Source organism: Somniosus microcephalus, unplaced genomic scaffold (genome assembly GCF_052327205.1).
Source record: "Somniosus microcephalus isolate GS21.2 unplaced genomic scaffold, FLI_Smic_1.0 unresolved_chr1, whole genome shotgun sequence".
In the NCBI taxonomy this organism is placed as follows: Eukaryota; Metazoa; Chordata; class Chondrichthyes; order Squaliformes; family Somniosidae; genus Somniosus; species Somniosus microcephalus.
The window spans coordinates 33,948,815-33,966,849 of NW_028225179.1; the positions used below are offsets into that span (position 1 = coordinate 33,948,815).

An 18,035-nucleotide genomic window follows, 5' to 3' on the forward strand; every position below is an offset into this window, starting at 1 on the left:
GATACTTGCCTTCATTAGCCGAGGCATAGAATATAAGAGCAGGGAGGTTATGATGGAACTGTACAAAACGCTGGTGAGGCCACAGCTGGAGTACTGTGTGCAGTTCTGGTCGCCTCACTATAGGAAGGATGTGATTGTTTTGGAGAGGGTGCAGAGAAGATTCACCAGGATGTTACCTGGGATGGAGCGCCTCAGCTATGAAGAGAGGCTGGACAGGCTGGGGTTGTTTTCCTTGGAGCAAAGAAGGCTGAGGGGGGACCTGATTGAGGTGTACAAAATGATGAGGGGCATAGATAGGGTAGACAAAGAGGAACTTTTCCCCTTAGTAGGGGGGTCAATAACAAGGGGGCATAGATTCAGGGTAAGGGGCAGGAGATTTAGAGGGGATTTGAGGAGGAACTTTTTCACCCAGAGGGTGGTTGGAATGTGGAACTCAATGCCTGAAAGGGTGGTAGAGGCAGGAACCCTCACAACATTCAAGAAGCATTTGGATGAGCACTTGAAATGCCATTGCATACAAGGCTATGGACCAAATGCTGGAAAATGGGATTAGACTGGACAGGGATGGATGGGCGGCGCAGACACGATGGGCCGAAGGGCCTCTTTCTGTGCTGTAAAACTCTATGACTCTATGACTCTATGACTCTCTCTCTGCCTCTCCCTCTCTCTGCCTCTCCGTGTCTAACAGTCTGTGCGAGTGTACGTGTGACAGTCAGTGTGACAGCCCGTGTGAGTCGCGCTGACACATCACATTGAGAATGGGCGGGGCTCCAATTACCGTTCCGTTGTAATGATATCAGCAAATAGAGATGGTATTTGCCTGTTTGATTATGATGCCTTACCAGCAGGTTTGCATGTATTGATTGCTTGTGCCTGACCAGCAGAGGGCATGTGACAGAGACAAGCAAGGCAGTTTAGTTTAGTTTCAGTTTCATTCTAGATGCATCACTAGCTTGATGTCTCCTGTAAATGCTGTATAAAGAGTTGAACAGACTTTAGATTAAAAGACATTCTCTTTCATAAATGTCTCATCATTGAACTCACAAAGAAATCAATACATGGTGTCAGAAGTGATTGAAAGAGATGAAGAGGAAAAATCTGAAGTTAAATCAGCTCTCCACAGATTAGCAAGCCAAAAGAGAACATCGTTACTTACCATTAGAGAATAGCTAACGAAGTGAAAAATGGAAGGTTTACTCCCACCGGCGACGCTTCAGTTGACAGGTAATGTGGCTGAAAATTGGAGGAGATTCAAACAACGTGTGGGGTTGTATTTAGCGGCAATCGGAGCTGACGAGAAAAGTGATAAACAGAAATCGTCAGTGTTCTTACATGTCGTGGGTGATGAAGCGCTGGAGGTGTATAATAACTTCACATTCGCTGCTGATGGAGACAAAATGAAACTAGATAAAATAATGGAACAGCTTGAGGCCTACTGCATACCTAAACGTAACGTGACGTTTGAGAGGCACAGATTTTTCACATGTGTACAGAAAACGGGTGAGACTATTGATCAGGATGTGACTGAACTGAGAAACCGAAGCAAAACATGTGAATTTGGGGGACTGACAGACTCGCTGATAAAAGACAGACTGGTGTGTGGTATTCCGGATAATGGTCTAAGGGAAAGACTGCTAAGAGAGCAAGATCTAGACCTGGGAAAAGCCATAGCACTGTGTAGGGCTACAGAGACTGTGAAGTCGCAGGCAAAGGAGCTGTTCAGTGACAGTAGCTGCAACGTGGATGCAATGAGAAAGAACGGACACAAACCGTTTAACAAAAAGAGCGCCAATGTGAAAAAAGAGGCGTGGCCAGCGAACGAAAATGAAAGGGACAATCGAAAGTCATGCAGTCGATGCGGTACACAGCATCCACCAAAAAAGTGTCCAGCATATGGTAAAAAATGCAATAGTTGCAACAAAAACAACCATTATGCCCGTTGCTGCAAGAACCAAGTGCAACAAAGCAAGGTCCATGCAGTAGATGAAAGCGACATAGAGGAGTTCAATGTAGATGTTGTGTCTGAAAACAAACAAGAAGAAAGAGACTGGATGTTGACACTAAAAGTGAATGACATACACATTCCATTTAAATTGGATACTGGAGCACAAGTTAATGTGATATCAGAGACTGATTTTAAGAAAATTAGACCCAGACCAAAGATACATGGAATCAAAGTGAAAGTGACAGGATACTCAGGTACTGATATACCAGTGAAAGGAAGATGCATTGTCAAAGTAACACACAAGGACAGAGAGCACACGCTAGCATTAATCGTGGTGCCAAAGGATGTGCAAGCCATACTAGGTTTAAAAGCCTGTGAGAGACTGAACCTGGTAAAGAGAGTCCTCGTTGTGGAAAGCGAAGGAGAGACAGTCTATGATGAACTGAATGTTGCGTACACACCGGGTAAGCTGATGTATACAGCAGACACGTTGTCCAGAGCTGTTGGCCCAGGAGAGCCCGCAAACACAGTGAAAAGACTGAGGTACAAGGCAAAAGACAGTGGAACTGACTTCTACCAGAGCATGCTTGTATACCGCACAACGCTGCTCGAGTGTTGTATGTCACCAGCCCAACTCCTGATGGGACGTCGGCTAAGGTCAAACCTACCCATCCCGGAGAACCTCCTGAAAACAAAAGAGGGGGAGAAAGTGAGGAAGTTCAAAGAACAACAGAAAGAAAAGCAAAAGTATTACTATGACAGAGGAACACAAAACCTACCGGAACTCCACACTGGTGACCAAGTAAGGTTCAAAGACAAAACAAACACATGGACTCAGAAGGGAACTGTCCTGAGTGAAGTTCAACCAAGATCATACACCATTCAGACAGATGAGGGTGCTGTTCTGAGAAGAAATCGTCGAGATCTTCTCAGGGGACCAGCCACAGCAGGTCAAGAGACTGATACTGTTGAACAACCTGATCACACAGCTGAGAACACATCATCTGAGGCAACAACTCAGATTCAAGGACAATCAATCAGAAAATCCTCAAGGCACGTGAAGCCTCCTGAGAGACTCATTGAGCAAATTTAAGGACTATTGTTATAGAAGGAAGTAATGTTATCTTATTCTTTCTTCAAGTTCTAGTGTATTGACATATTTCATGTGAACACACAAAGCAAGGTTAAAAAACCTTGATCATGATAATGATAATGTAAGTTCATTAAGTGTTACAGTTAAAATGCAGATTAATACAAAGAAAACATGTTGTTAGTTAAAAGTAAAATACTTTTGTTTTAAGAAAAGGAGATGTAATGATATCAGCAAATAGAGATGGTATTTGCCTGTTTGATTATGATGCCTTACCAGCAGGTTTGCATGTATTGATTGCTTGTGCCTGACCAGCAGAGGGCATGTGACAGAGACAAGCAAGGCAGTTTAGTTTAGTTTCAGTTTCGTTCTAGATGCATCACTAGCTTGATGTCTCCTGTAAATGCTGTATAAAGAGTTGAACAGACTTTAGATTAAGACATTCTCTTTCATAAATGTCTCATCATTGAACTCACTCTGTCTCTCTCTCTGTGTCTCTGTCTCTCTGCCTCCCTCTCTCTCTCTCTCGCTCTCTCTCTCTCTCTCTCTCTGTCTCTCTCTCTCTCTCTCTGCCTCTCCCTCTCTCTGCCTCTCTCTCTCTCTCCCTCCCTCTCTCTGTCTCTCCCTCTCTGCCTCTCGCTCTCTCTGCCTCTCTCTCTCTGCCTCTCCCTCTCTCTGCCTCTCCCTCTCTCTGCCTCTCCGTGTCTAACAGTCTGTGCGAGTGTACGTGTGACAGTCTGTGTGGCAGCCCGTGTGAGTGGCGCTGACACATCACATTGAGAATGGGCGGGGCTCCAATTACCGTTCCGTTGCTCATTCTCCTGGTTCCACGTACAGTTCGGGAAGGAACGGTCTCCATCGATTACAGACCCGCCAGCTAAAAAAAAACACACACAAGATTGGTGGGGTTTAGAGGGCAGTCTGGACCAGGGAGACGTGCAGCACCTCTACCCTCTACAGTAACCCCATCTTCAGTCCCGGATGAGGCCATTCGGCCCATCACATCTGCCTCTCTCTGTCTCCAAAATCTCCAAAAGCAATTGTCTTCTGACATCCCATTCTGCTGCCCATTCCACCATATCCTATCACAGTGATCGCTTTCTCTATATCTAACCCCGTGCTGTACCTGCCCTGGGAGTGTTTGATGGGACAGTGTAGAAGGAGCTTTACTCTGTATCTAACCCCGTGCTGTACCTGCCCTGGGAGTGTTTGATGGGACAGTGTAGAGGGAGCTTTACTCTGTATCTGACCTCTGCTGCACCTGCCCTGGGAGTGTTTGATGGGACAGTGTAGAGGGAGCTTTACTCTGTATCTAACCCATGCTGTACCTGCCCTGGGAGTGTTTGATGGGTCAGTGCAGAGGGAGCTTTACTCTGGATCTAACCCGTGCTGTACCTGCCCTGGGAGTGTTTGATGGGACAGTGTAGAGGGAGCTTTACTCTGTATCTAACCCGTGCTGTACTTGCCCTGGGAGTGTTTGATGGGACAGTGTAGAGGGAGCTTTACTCTGTATCTAACCCCGTGCTGTACCGGCCCTGGGTGTGTTTGATGGGACAGTGTAGAGGGAGCTTTACTCTGTATCTAACCAGTGCTGTACCTGCCCCGGGAGTGTTTGATGGGACAGTGTAGAGGGAGCTTTACTCTGTATCCAAACCCGTGCTGTACCTGCCCTGGGAGTGCTTGATGGGACAGTGTAGAGGGAGCTTTACTCTGTATTTAACCAGTGCTGTACCTGCCCCGGGAGTGTTTGATGGGACAGTGTAGAGGGAGCTTTACTCTGCATCTAACCCGTGCTGTACCTGCCCTGGGAGTGTTTGATGGGACAGTGTAGAGGGAGCTTTACTCTGTATCTAACCCGTGCTGTACCTGCCCTGGGAGTGTTTGATAGGACAGTGTAGAGGGAGCTTTACTCTGTATCTAACCCGTGCTGTACCTGCCCTGGGAGTGTTTGATGGGACAGTGTAGAGGGAGCTTTACTCTGTATCGAACCCGTGCTGTGCCTGCCCTGGGAGTGTTTGATGGGACAGTGTAGAGGGAGCTTTACTCTGTATCTAACCCGTGCTGTACCTGCCCTGGGAGTGTTTGATGGGACAGTGTAGAGGGAGCTTTACTCTGTATCTAACACCGTGCTGTACCTGCCCTGGGAATGTTTGAGGGGACAGTGTAGAGGGAGCTTTACTCTGTATTTAAACTGTGCGGTACCTGCCCTGGGAGTGTTTGATGGGAGAGTGTAGAGGGAGCTTTACTCTGTATCTAACCCGTGCTGCACCTGCACTGGGAGTGTTTGATGGGACAGTGTAGAGGGAGCTTTACTCTGTATCGAACCCGTTCTGTGTCAGCCCTGGGAGTGTTTGATGGGACAGTGTAGAGGGAGCTTTACTCGGTATCTAACCCGTGCTGTACCTGCCCTGGGAGTGTTTGATGGGACAATGTAGAGGGAGCTTTACTCCGTACGAACCCATGCTGTACCTGCCCTGGGAGTGTTTGACTGGACAGTGTAGACAGAGCTTTACTCTGTATCTAACCCATGCTGTACCTGCCCTGGGAGTGTTTGATGGGACAGTGTAGAGGGAGCTTTACTCTGTATCGAACCCGTGCTGTACCTGCCCTGGGAGTGTTTGATGGGACAGTGTAGAGGGTGCTTTACTCTGTATCTAACCCGTGCTGTACCTGCCCTGGGAGTGTTTGAGGGGACAGTGTAGAGGGAGCTTTACTCTGTATTTAAACTGTGCGGTACCTGCCCTGGGAGTGTTTGATGGGATAGTGTAGAGGGAGCTTTACTCTTTATCTAACCCGTGCTGCACCTGCCCTGGGAGTGTTTGATGGGACAGTGTAGAGGGAGCTTTACTCTGTATCAAACCCCGTGCTGTACCTGCCCTGTGAGTGTTTGAAGGGACAGTGTAGAGGGAGCTTTACTCTGTATCTAACCCGTGCTGTACCTGCCCTGGGAGTGTTTGATGGGGTGATGGGGACAGTGTAGAGGTAGCTTTACTCTGTATCAAACCCCGTGCTGTACCTGCCCTGTGAGTGTTTGATGGGACAGTGTAGAGGAAGCTTTACTCTGTATCTAACCGGTGCTGTACCTGCCCTGGGAGTGTTTGATGGGACAGTGCAGAGGGAGCTTTACTCTGGATCTAACCCCGTGCTGTACCTGCCTTGGGAGTGTTTGATGGGACAGTGTAGAGGGAGCTATACAGTGTATCTAACCCGTGCTGTACCTCTCCTGGGAGTGTTTGATGGGACAGTGTAGAGGAAGCTTTACTCTGTATCTAACCCCGTGCTGTACCTGCCCTGGGAGTGTTTGATGGGACAGTGTAGAGGAAGCTTTACTCTGTATCTAACCCGTGCTGTGCCTGCCCTGGAAGTGTTTGATGGGACAGTGTAGAGGGAGCTTTACTCTGTATCTAACCCCGTGCTGTACCTGCCCTGGGTGTGTTTGATGGGACAGTGTAGAGGGAGCTTTACTCTGTATCTAACCAGTGCTGTACCTGCCCCGGGAGTGTTTGATGGGACAGTGTAGAGGGAGCTTTACTCTGTATCTAAACCCGTGCTGTGCCTGCCCTGGGAGTGCTTGATGGGACAGTGTAGAGGGAGCTTTACTCTGTATTTAACCAGTGCTGTACCTGCCCTGGGAGTGTTTGATGGGACAGTGTAGAGGGAGCTTTACTCCGTACGAACCCATGCTGTACCTGCCCTGGGAGTGTTTGACTGGACAGTGTAGACAGAGCTTTACTCTGTATCTAACCCATGCTGTACCTGCCCTGGGAGTGTTTGATGGGACAGTGTAGAGGGAGCTTTACTCTGTATCGAACCCGTGCTGTACCTGCCCTGGGAGTGTTTGATGGGACAGTGTAGAGGGTGCTTTACTCTGTATCTCACCCGTGCTGTACCTGCCCTGGGAGTGTTTGAGGGGACAGTGTAGAGGGAGCTTTACTCTGTATTTAAACTGTGCGGTACCTGCCCTGGGGGTGTTTGATGGGACAGTGTAGAGGGAGCTTTACTCTGTATCTAACCCGTGCTGCACCTGCCCTGTGAGTGTTTGATGGGACAGTGTAGAGGGAGCTTTACTCTGTATCTAACCCGTGCTGTACCTGCCCTGGGAGTGTTTGATGGGGTGATGGGGACAGTGTAGAGGGAGCTTTACTCTGTATCTAACCCCATGCTGTACCTGTCCTGGGAGTGTTTGATTGGACAGTGTAGAGGAAGCTTTACTCTGTATCTAACCGGTGCTGTACCTGCCCTGGGAGTGTTTGATGGGACAGTGCAGAGGGAGCTTTAATCTGTCTCTAACCCCGTGCTGTACCTGCCTTGGGAGTGTTTGATGGGACAGTGTAGAGGGAGCTATACAGTGTATCTAACCCGTGCTGTACCTCTCCTGGGAGTGTTTGATGGGACAGTGTAGAGGAAGCTTTACTCTGTATCTAACCCCGTGCTGTACCTGCCCTGGGAGTGTTTGATGGGACAGTGTAGAGGAAGCTTTACTCTGTATCTAACCCGTGCTGTGCCTGCCCTGGAAGTGTTTGATGGGACAGTGTAGAGGAAGCTTTACTCTGTATCTAACCCCGTGCTGTACCTGCCCTGGGAGTGTTTGATGGGACAGTGTAGAGGGAGCTTTACTCTGTATCTAACCCGTGCTGTACCTGCCCTGGGAGTGTTTGATGGGTCAGTGCAGAGGGAGCTTTACTCTGTATCTAACCCGTGCTGTACCTGCCCTGGGAGTGTTTGATGGGACAGTGTAGAGGGAGCTTTACTCTGTATCTAACCCGTGCTGTACCTGCCCTGGGAGTGTTTGATGGGACAGTGTAGAGGGAGCAATACAGTGTATCTAACCCGTGCTGTACCTCTCCTGGGAGTGTTTGATGGGACAGTGTAGAGGAAGCTTTACTCTGTATCTAACCCCGTGCTGTACCTGCCCTGGGAGTGTTTGATGGGACAGTGTAGAGGAAGCTTTACTCTGTATCTAACCCGTGCTGTGCCTGCCCTGGAAGTGTTTGATGGGACAGTGTAGAGGGAGCTTTACTCTGTATCTAACCCCATGCTGTGTCTGCCCTGGGAGCGTTTGATGGGGCAGTGTAGAGGGAGCTTTACTCTGTATCTAACCCATGCTGTACCTGCCCTGGGAGTGTTTGAGGGGACAGTGTAGAGGGAGCTTTACTCTGTATTTAAACTGTGCGGTACCTGCCCTGGGAGTGTTTGATGGGGTGATGGGGACAGTGTAGAGGGAGCTTTACTCTGTATCTAACCCCGTGCTGTACCTGCCTTGGGAGTGTTTGATGGGACAGTGTAGAGGGAGCTATACAGTGTATCTAACCCGTGCTGCACCTGCCCTGTGAGTGTTTGATGGGACAGTGTAGAGGGAGCTTTACTCTGTATCTAACCCGTGCTGCACCTGCCCTGTGAGTGTTTGATGGGACAGTGTAGAGGGAGCTTTACTCTGCATCTAACCCGTGCTGTACCTGCCCTGGGAGTGTTTGATGGGGTGATGGGGACAGTGTAGAGGGAGCTTTACTCTGTATCTAACCCCATGCTGTACCTGTCCTGGGAGTGTTTGATTGGACAGTGTAGAGGAAGCTTTACTCTGTATCTAACCGGTGCTGTACCTGCCCTGGGAGTGTTTGATGGGACAGTGCAGAGGGAGCTTTAATCTGTCTCTAACCCCGTGCTGTACCTGCCTTGGGAGTGTTTGATGGGACAGTGTATCTAACCCGTGCTGTACCTCTCCTGGGAGTGTTTGATGGGACAGTGTAGAGGAAGCTTTACTCTGTATCTAACCCCGTGCTGTACCTGCCCTGGGAGTGTTTGATGGGACAGTGTAGAGGAAGCTTTACTCTGTATCTTACCCGTGCTGTGCCTGCCCTGGAAGTGTTTGATGGGACAGTGTAGAGGAAGCTTTACTCTGTATCTAACCCCGTGCTGTACCTGCCCTGGGAGTGTTTGATGGGACAGTGTAGAGGGAGCTTTACTCTGTATCTAACCCGTGCTGTACCTGCCCTGGGAGTGTTTGATGGGTCAGTGCAGAGGGAGCTTTACTCTGTATCTAACCCGTGCTGTACCTGCCCTGGGAGTGTTTGATGGGACAGTGTAGAGGGAGCTTTACTCTGTATCTAACCCGTGCTGTACCTGCCCTGGGAGTGTTTGATGGGACAGTGTAGAGGGAGCTTTACTCTGTATCTAACCCCGTGCTGTACCTGCCCTGGGTGTGTTTGATGGGACAGTGTAGAGGGAGCTTTACTCTGTATCTAACCAGTGCTGTACCTGCCCCGGGAGTGTTTGATGGGACAGTGTAGAGGGAGCTTTACTCTGTATCTAAACCCGTGCTGTACCTGCCCTGGGAGTGCTTGATGGGACAGTGTAGAGGGAGCTTTACTCTGTATTTAACCAGTGCTGTACCTGCCCCGGGAGTGTTTGATGGGACAGTGTAGAGGGAGCTTTACTCTGCATCTAACCCGTGCTGTACCTGCCCTGGGAGTGTTTGATGGGACAGTGTAGAGGGAGCTTTACTCTGTATCTAACCCGTGCTGTACCTGCCCTGGGAGTGTTTGATGGGACAGTGTAGAGGGAGCTTTACTCTGTATCGAACCCGTGCTGTGCCTGCCCTGGGAGTGTTTGATGGGAGAGTGTAGAGGGAGCTTTACTCTGTATCTAACCCGTGCTGCACCTGCACTGGGAGTGTTTGATGGGACAGTGCAGAGGGAGCTTTACTCTGTATCGAACCCGTTCTGTGTCAGCCCTGGGAGTGTTTGATGGGACAGTGTCGAGGGAGCTTTACTCGGTATCTAACCCGTGCTGTACCTGCCCTGGGAGTGTTTGATGGGACAATGTAGGGGGAGCTTTACTCCGTACGAACCCATGCTGTACCTGCCCTGGGAGTGTTTGACTGGACAGTGTAGACAGAGCTTTACTCTGTATCTAACCCATGCTGTACCTGCCCTGGGAGTGTTTGATGGGACAGTGTAGAGGGAGCTTTACTCTGTATCGAACCCGTGCTGTCCCTGCCCTGGGAGTGTTTGATGGGACAGTGTAGAGGGTGCTTTACTCTGTATCTAACCCGTGCTGTACCTGCCCTGGGAGTGTTTGAGGGGACAGTGTAGAGGGAGCTTTACTCTGTATTTAAACTGTGCGGTACCTGCCCTGGGAGTGTTTGATGGGACAGTGTAGAGGGAGCTTTACTCTGTATCTAACCCGTGCTGCACCTGCCCTGTGAGTGTTTGATGGGACAGTGTAGAGGGAGCTTTACTCTGTATCTAACCCGTGCTGTACCTGCCCTGGGAGTGTTTGATGGGGTGATGGGGACAGTGTAGAGGGAGCTTTACTCTGTATCTAACCCCATGCTGTACCTGTCCTGGGAGTGTTTGATTGGACAGTGTAGAGGAAGCTTTACTCTGTATCTAACCGGTGCTGTACCTGCCCTGGGAGTGTTTGATGGGACAGTGCAGAGGGAGCTTTACTCTGTATCTAACCCCGTGCTGTACCTGCCTTGGGAGTGTTTGATGGGACAGTGTAGAGGGAGCTATACAGTGTATCTAACCCGTGCTGTACCTCTCCTGGGAGTGTTTGATGGGACAGTGTAGAGGAAGCTTTACTCTGTATCTAACCCCGTGCTGTACCTGCCCTGGGAGTGTTTGATGGGACAGTGTAGAGGAAGCTTTACTCTGTATCTAACCCGTGCTGTGCCTGCCCTGGAAGTGTTTGATGGGACAGTGTAGAGGGAGCTTTACTCTGTATCTAACCCCATGCTGTGTCTGCCCTGGGAGCGTTTGATGGGGCAGTGTAGAGGGAGCTTTACTCTGTATCTAACCTATGCTGTACCTGCCCTGGGAGTGTTTGATGGGACAGTGTAGAGGTAGCTTTACTCTGTATCTAACCCATGCTGTACCTGCCCTGGGAGTGTTTGATGGGACAGTGTAGAGGGAGCTTTACTCTGTATCTAACCCCGTGCTGTACCTGCCCTGGGAGTGTTTGATGGGACAGTGTAGAGGGAGCTTTACTCTGTATCTAACCCATGCTGTACCTGCCCTGGGATTGTTTGATTGGACAGTGTAGAGGGAGCTTTACTCCGAATCTAACCCGTGCTGTACCTGCCCTGGGAGTGTTTGATGGGACAGTGTAGAGGAAGCTTTACTCTGTATCTAACCCGCGCTAATTGGAAAAGGTCAAGTTGAGTTTAAGTCATAACTTACGCTGTCTTACGACTTGGATACAGCTCGTGTACGAGGTCCTATTCGAGTCCTGGCAGGTGTAGTTTCCACTGTCCCTCTCGGTCAAGTTGTGGATAAGCAAGTAATGGTTCCCGTTGTGGACCAGACTCAGCCTCCCATGGAACTGCTTCCGATCTGCCACCGTCATGGAGACCAGAGGTTGGCTCCTGCCATCGCGCGCCCTGCTCCAGGTCACTTCCTGTTGACCCCTGGTGACCTCTCGCGGCCCGCAGATCAGCTCCACCGCTTGACCCACTGCAGAAAGACCAAAAGCGGAAGGAGATTGGGTCATCGGAGGCCGGAATTGAACAAAATCTGGAGACTTGGGCCTATGAGGAAAGCGTGGCGACGTCAGAGATACGAGGCTAGGATCAGGAAGAGGCCCATTCACCCCCCTTGAGCATGTTACATTAGGAACAGGAGGAGGCCATTCAGCTCCTCGAGTCTGTTACAAAAGGAACAGGAGGAGGCCATTCAGCCCCTCGAGCCTGTTACACAAGAACAGGAGGAGGCCATGCAGCCCACTCGAGCCTGTTACACAGGAACAGGAGGAGGCCCATTCAGGCCCCTCGAGCCTGTTACACAGGAACAGGAGGAGCCCATTCAGCCCACTTGAGCCTGTTACACAGGAACAGGAGGAGGCCCGTTCAGGCCCCTCGAGCCTGTTACACAAGAACAGGAGGAGGCCATTCAGCCCACTCGAGCCTGTTACACAGGAACAGGAGGAGGCCCATTCAGGCCCCTCGAGCCTGTTACACAGGAACAGGAGGAGCCCATTCAGCCCACTTGAGCCTGTTACACAGGAACAGGAGGAGGCCATTCAGCTCCTCGAGCCTGTTACACAAGAACAGGAGGAGGCCCATTCAGCTCCTCGAGCCTGTTTCACAGGAACAGGAGGGGGCCAATTAGCCCCTCGAGTCTGTTACATAGGAACAGGAGGAGGCCATTCAGCCCCTCGTGCTTGTTACACAAGAACAGGAGGAGGCCATTCAGCCCCTCGAGCCTGATACACAGGAACAGAATGAGGCCCATTCTGCCCCCTCGAGCCTTTTATACAGGAACAGCAGGAGGCCCTTCAGCCCCTCGAGCTTGTTACACAGGAACAGGAGGAGGCCCATTCAGCCCCTCGGACCTGTTACACAGGAACAGGAGGAGGCTTATTCAACCCCTCGAGCCTGTTACACAGGAACAGGAGGAGGACCATTCAGCCCCTCTAGCCTGTTACACAGGAACAGGAGGAGACCCATTCAGCCCCTCGAGCCTGTTACACAGGAACAGGAGGAGCCCATTCAGCCCACTCGAGCCTGTTACACAGGAACAGGAGGAGGCCCATTCAGGCCCCTCGAGCCTGTTACACTGGTCCTCCTCCTGTTCCTGTGTAACAGGCTCGAGGGGCTGAATGGTCCTCCTCCTGTTCCTTTCAGCCCCTCGAGCCTGTTACGCAGGAAGAGGAGGAAGCCAATCAGCCCCTCGAGCCTGTTACACGGGAATATGAGGCGGTCATTCAGCCCATCGAGCCTGTTACACAGTAACAGGAGGAGGTTGTTCAGCCCCTCGAGCCTGTTGCACAGGAACAGGAGGAGGCCATCCAGCCCCTCGAGCCTGATACACAGCAACAGGAGGAGGCCATTCAACCCCTCGAGCCTGTTACACAGGAACAGGAGGAGGCCCATTCAGGCCCCTCGAGCCTGTTACACAGGAACAGGAGGAGCCCATTCAGCCCACTTGAGCCTGTTACACAGGAACAGGAGGAGGCCCGTTCAGGCCCCTCGAGCCTGTTACACAAGAACAGGAGGAGGCCATTCAGCCCACTCGAGCCTGTTACACAGGAACAGGAGGAGGCCATTCAACCCCTCGAGCCTGTTACACAGGAACAGGAGTACCCCCATTCAGGCCCCTCGAGTCTGTTACATTAGGAGCAGGAGGAGGCCCATTCAGCCGCTCGAGCCTGTTACACAGGAACAGGAGGAGGCCCATTCAGCCCCTTGAGCCTGTTACACAGGAACAGGAGGAGGCCCATTCAGCCCCTCGAGCCTGTTACACAGGAACAGGAGGAGGCCCATTCAGCCCCTCGAGCCTGTTACACAGGAACAGGAGGAGCCCATTCAGCCCCTCGAGCCTGTTACACAGGAACAGGAGGAAGCCCATTCAGCCCCTCGAGCCTGTTACACAGGAACAGGAGGAGCCCATTCAGCCCCTCGAGCCTGTTACACAGGAACAGGAGGAAGCCCATTCAGCCCCTCGAGCCTGTTACACAGGAACAGGAGGAGGGCATTTAGCCCCTCGAGCCTGTTACACAGGAACAGGAGGAGGCCATTCAGCCCCTCAAGCCTGTTACACAGGAACAGGAGGCGGCCGTTCAGCCACTCGAGCCTGTTACACAGTAACAGGAGGAGGTCATTCAGGCCCTCAAGCCTGTAACACAGTAACAGGAGGAGGCCCATTCAGACCCCTCGCGCCTGTTGCACAGGAACAGGAGGAGGCCCATTCAGCCCCCTCGAGCCTGTAGCATTAGGAACAGGAGGAGGCCCATTCAGCCCCCTCGTGCCTGTTACATTAGGAACAGGAGGAGACCGTTCAGCCACCTCGAGCCTGTTACACAGGAACAGGAGGAGGACATTCAGCCACCTCGAGCCTGTTACACAGGAACAGGAGGAGGCCATTCAGTCCCTCGAGCCTGTTACACAGGAACAGGTGGAGGCCCATTCAGCCCCTCGAGCCTGTTACACAGGAACAGGAGGAGGCCGTTCAGCCCCTCGAGCCTGTTACACAGAAACAGGAGGAGGCCCATTCAGCGACAATGAGCCTGTTACACAGGAACAGGAGGAGGCCATTCAGCCACCTCGAGCCTGATACACTGCAACAGGAGGAGGCCATTCAGCCCCTCGAGCCTGTTACACAGGAACAGGAGTAGGCCCATTCAGGCCCCTCGAGCCTCTTACATTAGGAGCAGGAGGAGGCCCATTCAGCCCCTCGAGCCTGTTACACAGGAACAGGAGGAGGCCCATTCAGCCCCTCGAGCCTGTTACACAGAAACAGGAGGAGGCCCATTCAGCCCCTCGTGCCTGTTACACAGGAATAGGAGGAGGCCCATTCAGCCCCTTGAGCCCCTTGAGCCTGTTACACAGGAACAGGAGGAAGCCCATTCAGCCCCTCGAGCCTGTTACATAGGAACAGGAGGAGGGCATTCAGCCCCTCGAGCCTGTTACACAGGAACAGGAGGAGGCCATTCAGCCCCTCAAGCCTGTAACACAGTAACAGGAGGAGGCCCATTCAGGCCCCTCGCGCCTGTTACACAGGAACAGGAGGAGGCCCATTCAGCCCCCTCGAGCCTGTTGCATTAGGAACAGGAGGAGGCCCGTTCAGCCACCTCGTGCCTTTTACATTAGGAACAGGAGGAGACCGTTCAGCCCCTCGAGCCTGTTACACAGGAACAGGAGGCGGTCATTCTGCCCCTCGAGCCTGTTACACAGTAACAGGAGGTGGCCATTCAGCCCCTCGAGACTGTTACACAGGAACAGGAGGAGGCCGTTCAGGCCCCTCGAGCCTGTTACATTAGGAACAGGTGGAGGCCCATTCAGCCCCTCGAGCCTGTTAAACAGGAACAGGAGGAGGCCACTCAGCCCCTCAAGCCTGTTACATTAGGAACAGGAGGAGGCCCATTCAGCCCCCTCGAGCCTGTTACATTAGGAACAGGAGGAGGCCCATTCAGCCCCTCGAGCCTGTTACATTAGGAAGAGGAGGTGGCCATTCAGCCCCTCGAGCCTGTTACATGGGAACAGGAGGGGGCCATTCAGCCCCCTTGAGCCAGTTACACCGGAACAGGAGGAGGCCATTCAGGCCTCTCGAGCCTGTTACATTAGGATCAGGTGGAGGCCCATTCAGCCCCTCGAGCCTGTTACACAGGAACAGGAGGTGGCCATTCAGCCCCTCGAGCCTGTTACATTAGGAACAGGAGGAGGCCATTCAGCCCCTCGAGCCTTTTACACAGGAACAGGAGCAGGCCATTCAGACCCTCGAGTCTGTTACACTGCAACATGAGGAGGTCATTCAGGCCCTCAAGCCTGTAACACAGTAACAGGAGGAGGCCCATTCAGCCCCTCGAGCCTGTTACACAGTAACAGGAGGAGGCCGTTCAGCCCCTCGAGCCTGTTACACAGGAACAGGAGGAGCCCCATTCAGTCCCTCGAGCCTGTTACACAGGAACAGGAGCAGGCCATTCAGTCCCTCGAGCCTATTACATAGGAACAGGAGGAGGCCATTCATTCCCTCGAGCCTGTTACACAGGAACAGGAGGAGGACATTCAGCCACCTCGAGCCTGTTACACAGGAACAGGAGGAGGCCATTCAGTTCCTCGAGCCTGTTACACAGGAACAGGAGGAGGCCATTCAGCCACCTCGAGCCTGTTACACAGGAACAGGAGGAGGCCATTCAGTTCCTCGAGCCTGTTACACAGGAACAGGAGGAGGCCATTCAGCCCCTCGAGCCTGTTACACAGGAACAGGAGGAGGTCATTCAGCCCCTCGAGCCTGTTACACAGGAACAGGAGGAGGCCATTCAGTTCCTCGAGCCTGTTACACAGAAACAGGAGGAGGCCGTTCATTCCCTCGAGCCTGTTGCACAGGAACAGGAGGAGGTCATTCAGCCCCTCGAGCCTGTTACACAGGAACAGTAGGAGGCCATTCATTCACTCGAGCCTGTTGCACAGGAACAGGAGGAGGAAATTCAGCCCCTCGAGCCTGTTACACAGGAACAGGAGGAGGTCATTCAGCCCCTCGAGCCTGTTACACAGGAACAGGAGGAGGTCATTCAGCCCCTCGAGCCTGTTACACAGGAACAGGAGGAGGCCATTCAGCCCCTCGAGCCTGTTACACAGGAACAGGAGGAGGCCATTCAGCCCCTCCAGCCTGTTACACAGGAACAGGAGGAGGCCATTCAGTCCCTCGAGCCTGTTGCACAGTAACAGGAGGAGGCTGTTCAGCCTTGGAGCACTGTGCACAGTTCTGGTCTGGTTAGACCACACTTGGAGCACTGTGCACAGTTCTGGTCTGGTTAGACCACACTTGGAGCACTGTGCACAGTTCTGGTCTGGTTAGACCACACTTGGAGCACTGTGCACAGTTCTGGTCTGGTTAGACCACACTTGGAGCACTGTGCACAGTTCTGGTCTGGTTAGACCACACTTGGAGCACTGTGCACAGTTCCGGTCTGGTTAGACCACACTTGGAGCACTGTGAACAGTTCCGGTCTGGTTAGACCACACCTGGAGCACTGTGCACAGTTCTGGTCTAGTTAGACCACACTTGGAGCACTGTGCACAGTTCTGTTCTGGTTAGACCTCACTTGGAGCACTGTGCACAGTTCTGGTCTGGTTAGACCACACGTGGAGCACTGTGCACAGTTCCGGTCTGGTTAGACCACACTTGGAGCACTGTGGACAGTTCCGGTCCGGTTAGACCACACTTGGAGCACTGTGCACAGTTCTGGTCTGGTTAGACCACACTTGGAGCACCGTGCACAGTTCTAGTCTGGTTCGACCACACTTGGAGCACTGTGCACAGTTCTGGTCTGGTTAGACCACACTTGGAGCACTGTGCACAGTTCTGGTCCGGTTAGACCACATTGGGAGCACTGTGCACAGTTCTGGTCCGGTTAGACCACATTGGGAGCACTGTGCACAGTTCTGGTCTGGTTAGACCACACTGGGAGCACTGTGCACAGTTCCGGTCTGGTTAGACCACACTGGGAGCACTGTGCACAGTTCCAGTCTGGTTGGACCACACTGGGAGCACTGTGCACAGTTCTGGTCCGGTTAGACCACACTGGGAGCACTGTACACAGTTCTGGTCTGGTTCGACCACACTGGGAGCACTGTGCACAGTTCTGGTCTGGTTAGACCACACTTGGAGCACTGTGCACAGTTCTGGTCTGGTTAGACCACACTTGGAGCTCTGTGCACAGTTCTGGTCTAGTTAGACCACACTTGGAGCACTGTGCACAGTTCCGGTCTGGTTAGACCACACTTGGAGCACTGTGCACAGTTCTGGTCTGGTTAGACCACACTTGGAGCACTGTGCACAGTTCTGGTCTGGTTAGACCACACTTGGAGCACTGTGCACAGTTCCGGTCTGGTTAGACCACAGTTGGAGCACTGTGTACAGTTCTGGTCTGGTTAGACCACATTTGGAGCACTGTGCACAGTTCTGGTCTGGTTAGACCACATTTGGAGCACTGTGCACAGTTCCGGTCTGGTTAGACCACACTTGGAGCACTGTGCACAGTTCTGGTCTGGTTAGACCACACTTGGAGCACTGTGCACAGTTCTGGTCTGGTTAGACCACACTTGGAGCACTGTGCACAGTTCCGGTCCGGTTAGACCACACTTGGAGCACTGTGCACAGTTCTGGTCTGGTTAGAGAACACTTGGGGCACTGTGCACCGTTCTGGTCTGGTTAGAGCACACTTGGGGCACTGTGCATAGTTCTGGTATGGTTCGACCACACTTGGAGCACTGTGCACAGTTATGGCCTGGTGAGACCACACTTGGAGCACTGTGCACAGTTCTGGTCTGGTTAGACCACATTTGGAGCACTGTGCACAGTTCTGGGCTGGTTAGACCACAATTGGAGCACTGTGTACAGTTCTGGTCTGGTTAGACTACACTTGGAGCACTGTGCATTGTTCTGGTCTGGTTAGACCACACTTGGAGCACTGTGCACAGTTCTAGTCTGGTTAGACCACACTTGGAGCACTGTGCACAGCTCTGGTCTGGTTAGACCACACTTGGAGCACTGTGCACAG

General features: G+C 52.1%; 1 protein-coding gene across 6 annotated transcripts in view; it reads right to left on the minus strand.

The window, feature by feature from the left end:
- LOC147094582 (uncharacterized) overlaps window positions 1-18,035 on the minus strand; it is a 118,689-nt gene that overhangs the window by 92,490 nt on the left and 8,164 nt on the right. For all 6 annotated transcript variants that reach the window (XM_085974411.1, XM_085974414.1, XM_085974412.1 and 3 more), the window contains exons 2-3: window positions 11,216-11,488; window positions 3,838-3,912 (exon numbers count right to left, since the gene is read on the minus strand). In XM_085974411.1, the coding sequence (XP_085830537.1) occupies window positions 3,838-3,912; window positions 11,216-11,488 (348 nt within the window). The remainder of the gene's footprint in view (window positions 1-3,837; window positions 3,913-11,215; window positions 11,489-18,035) is intronic.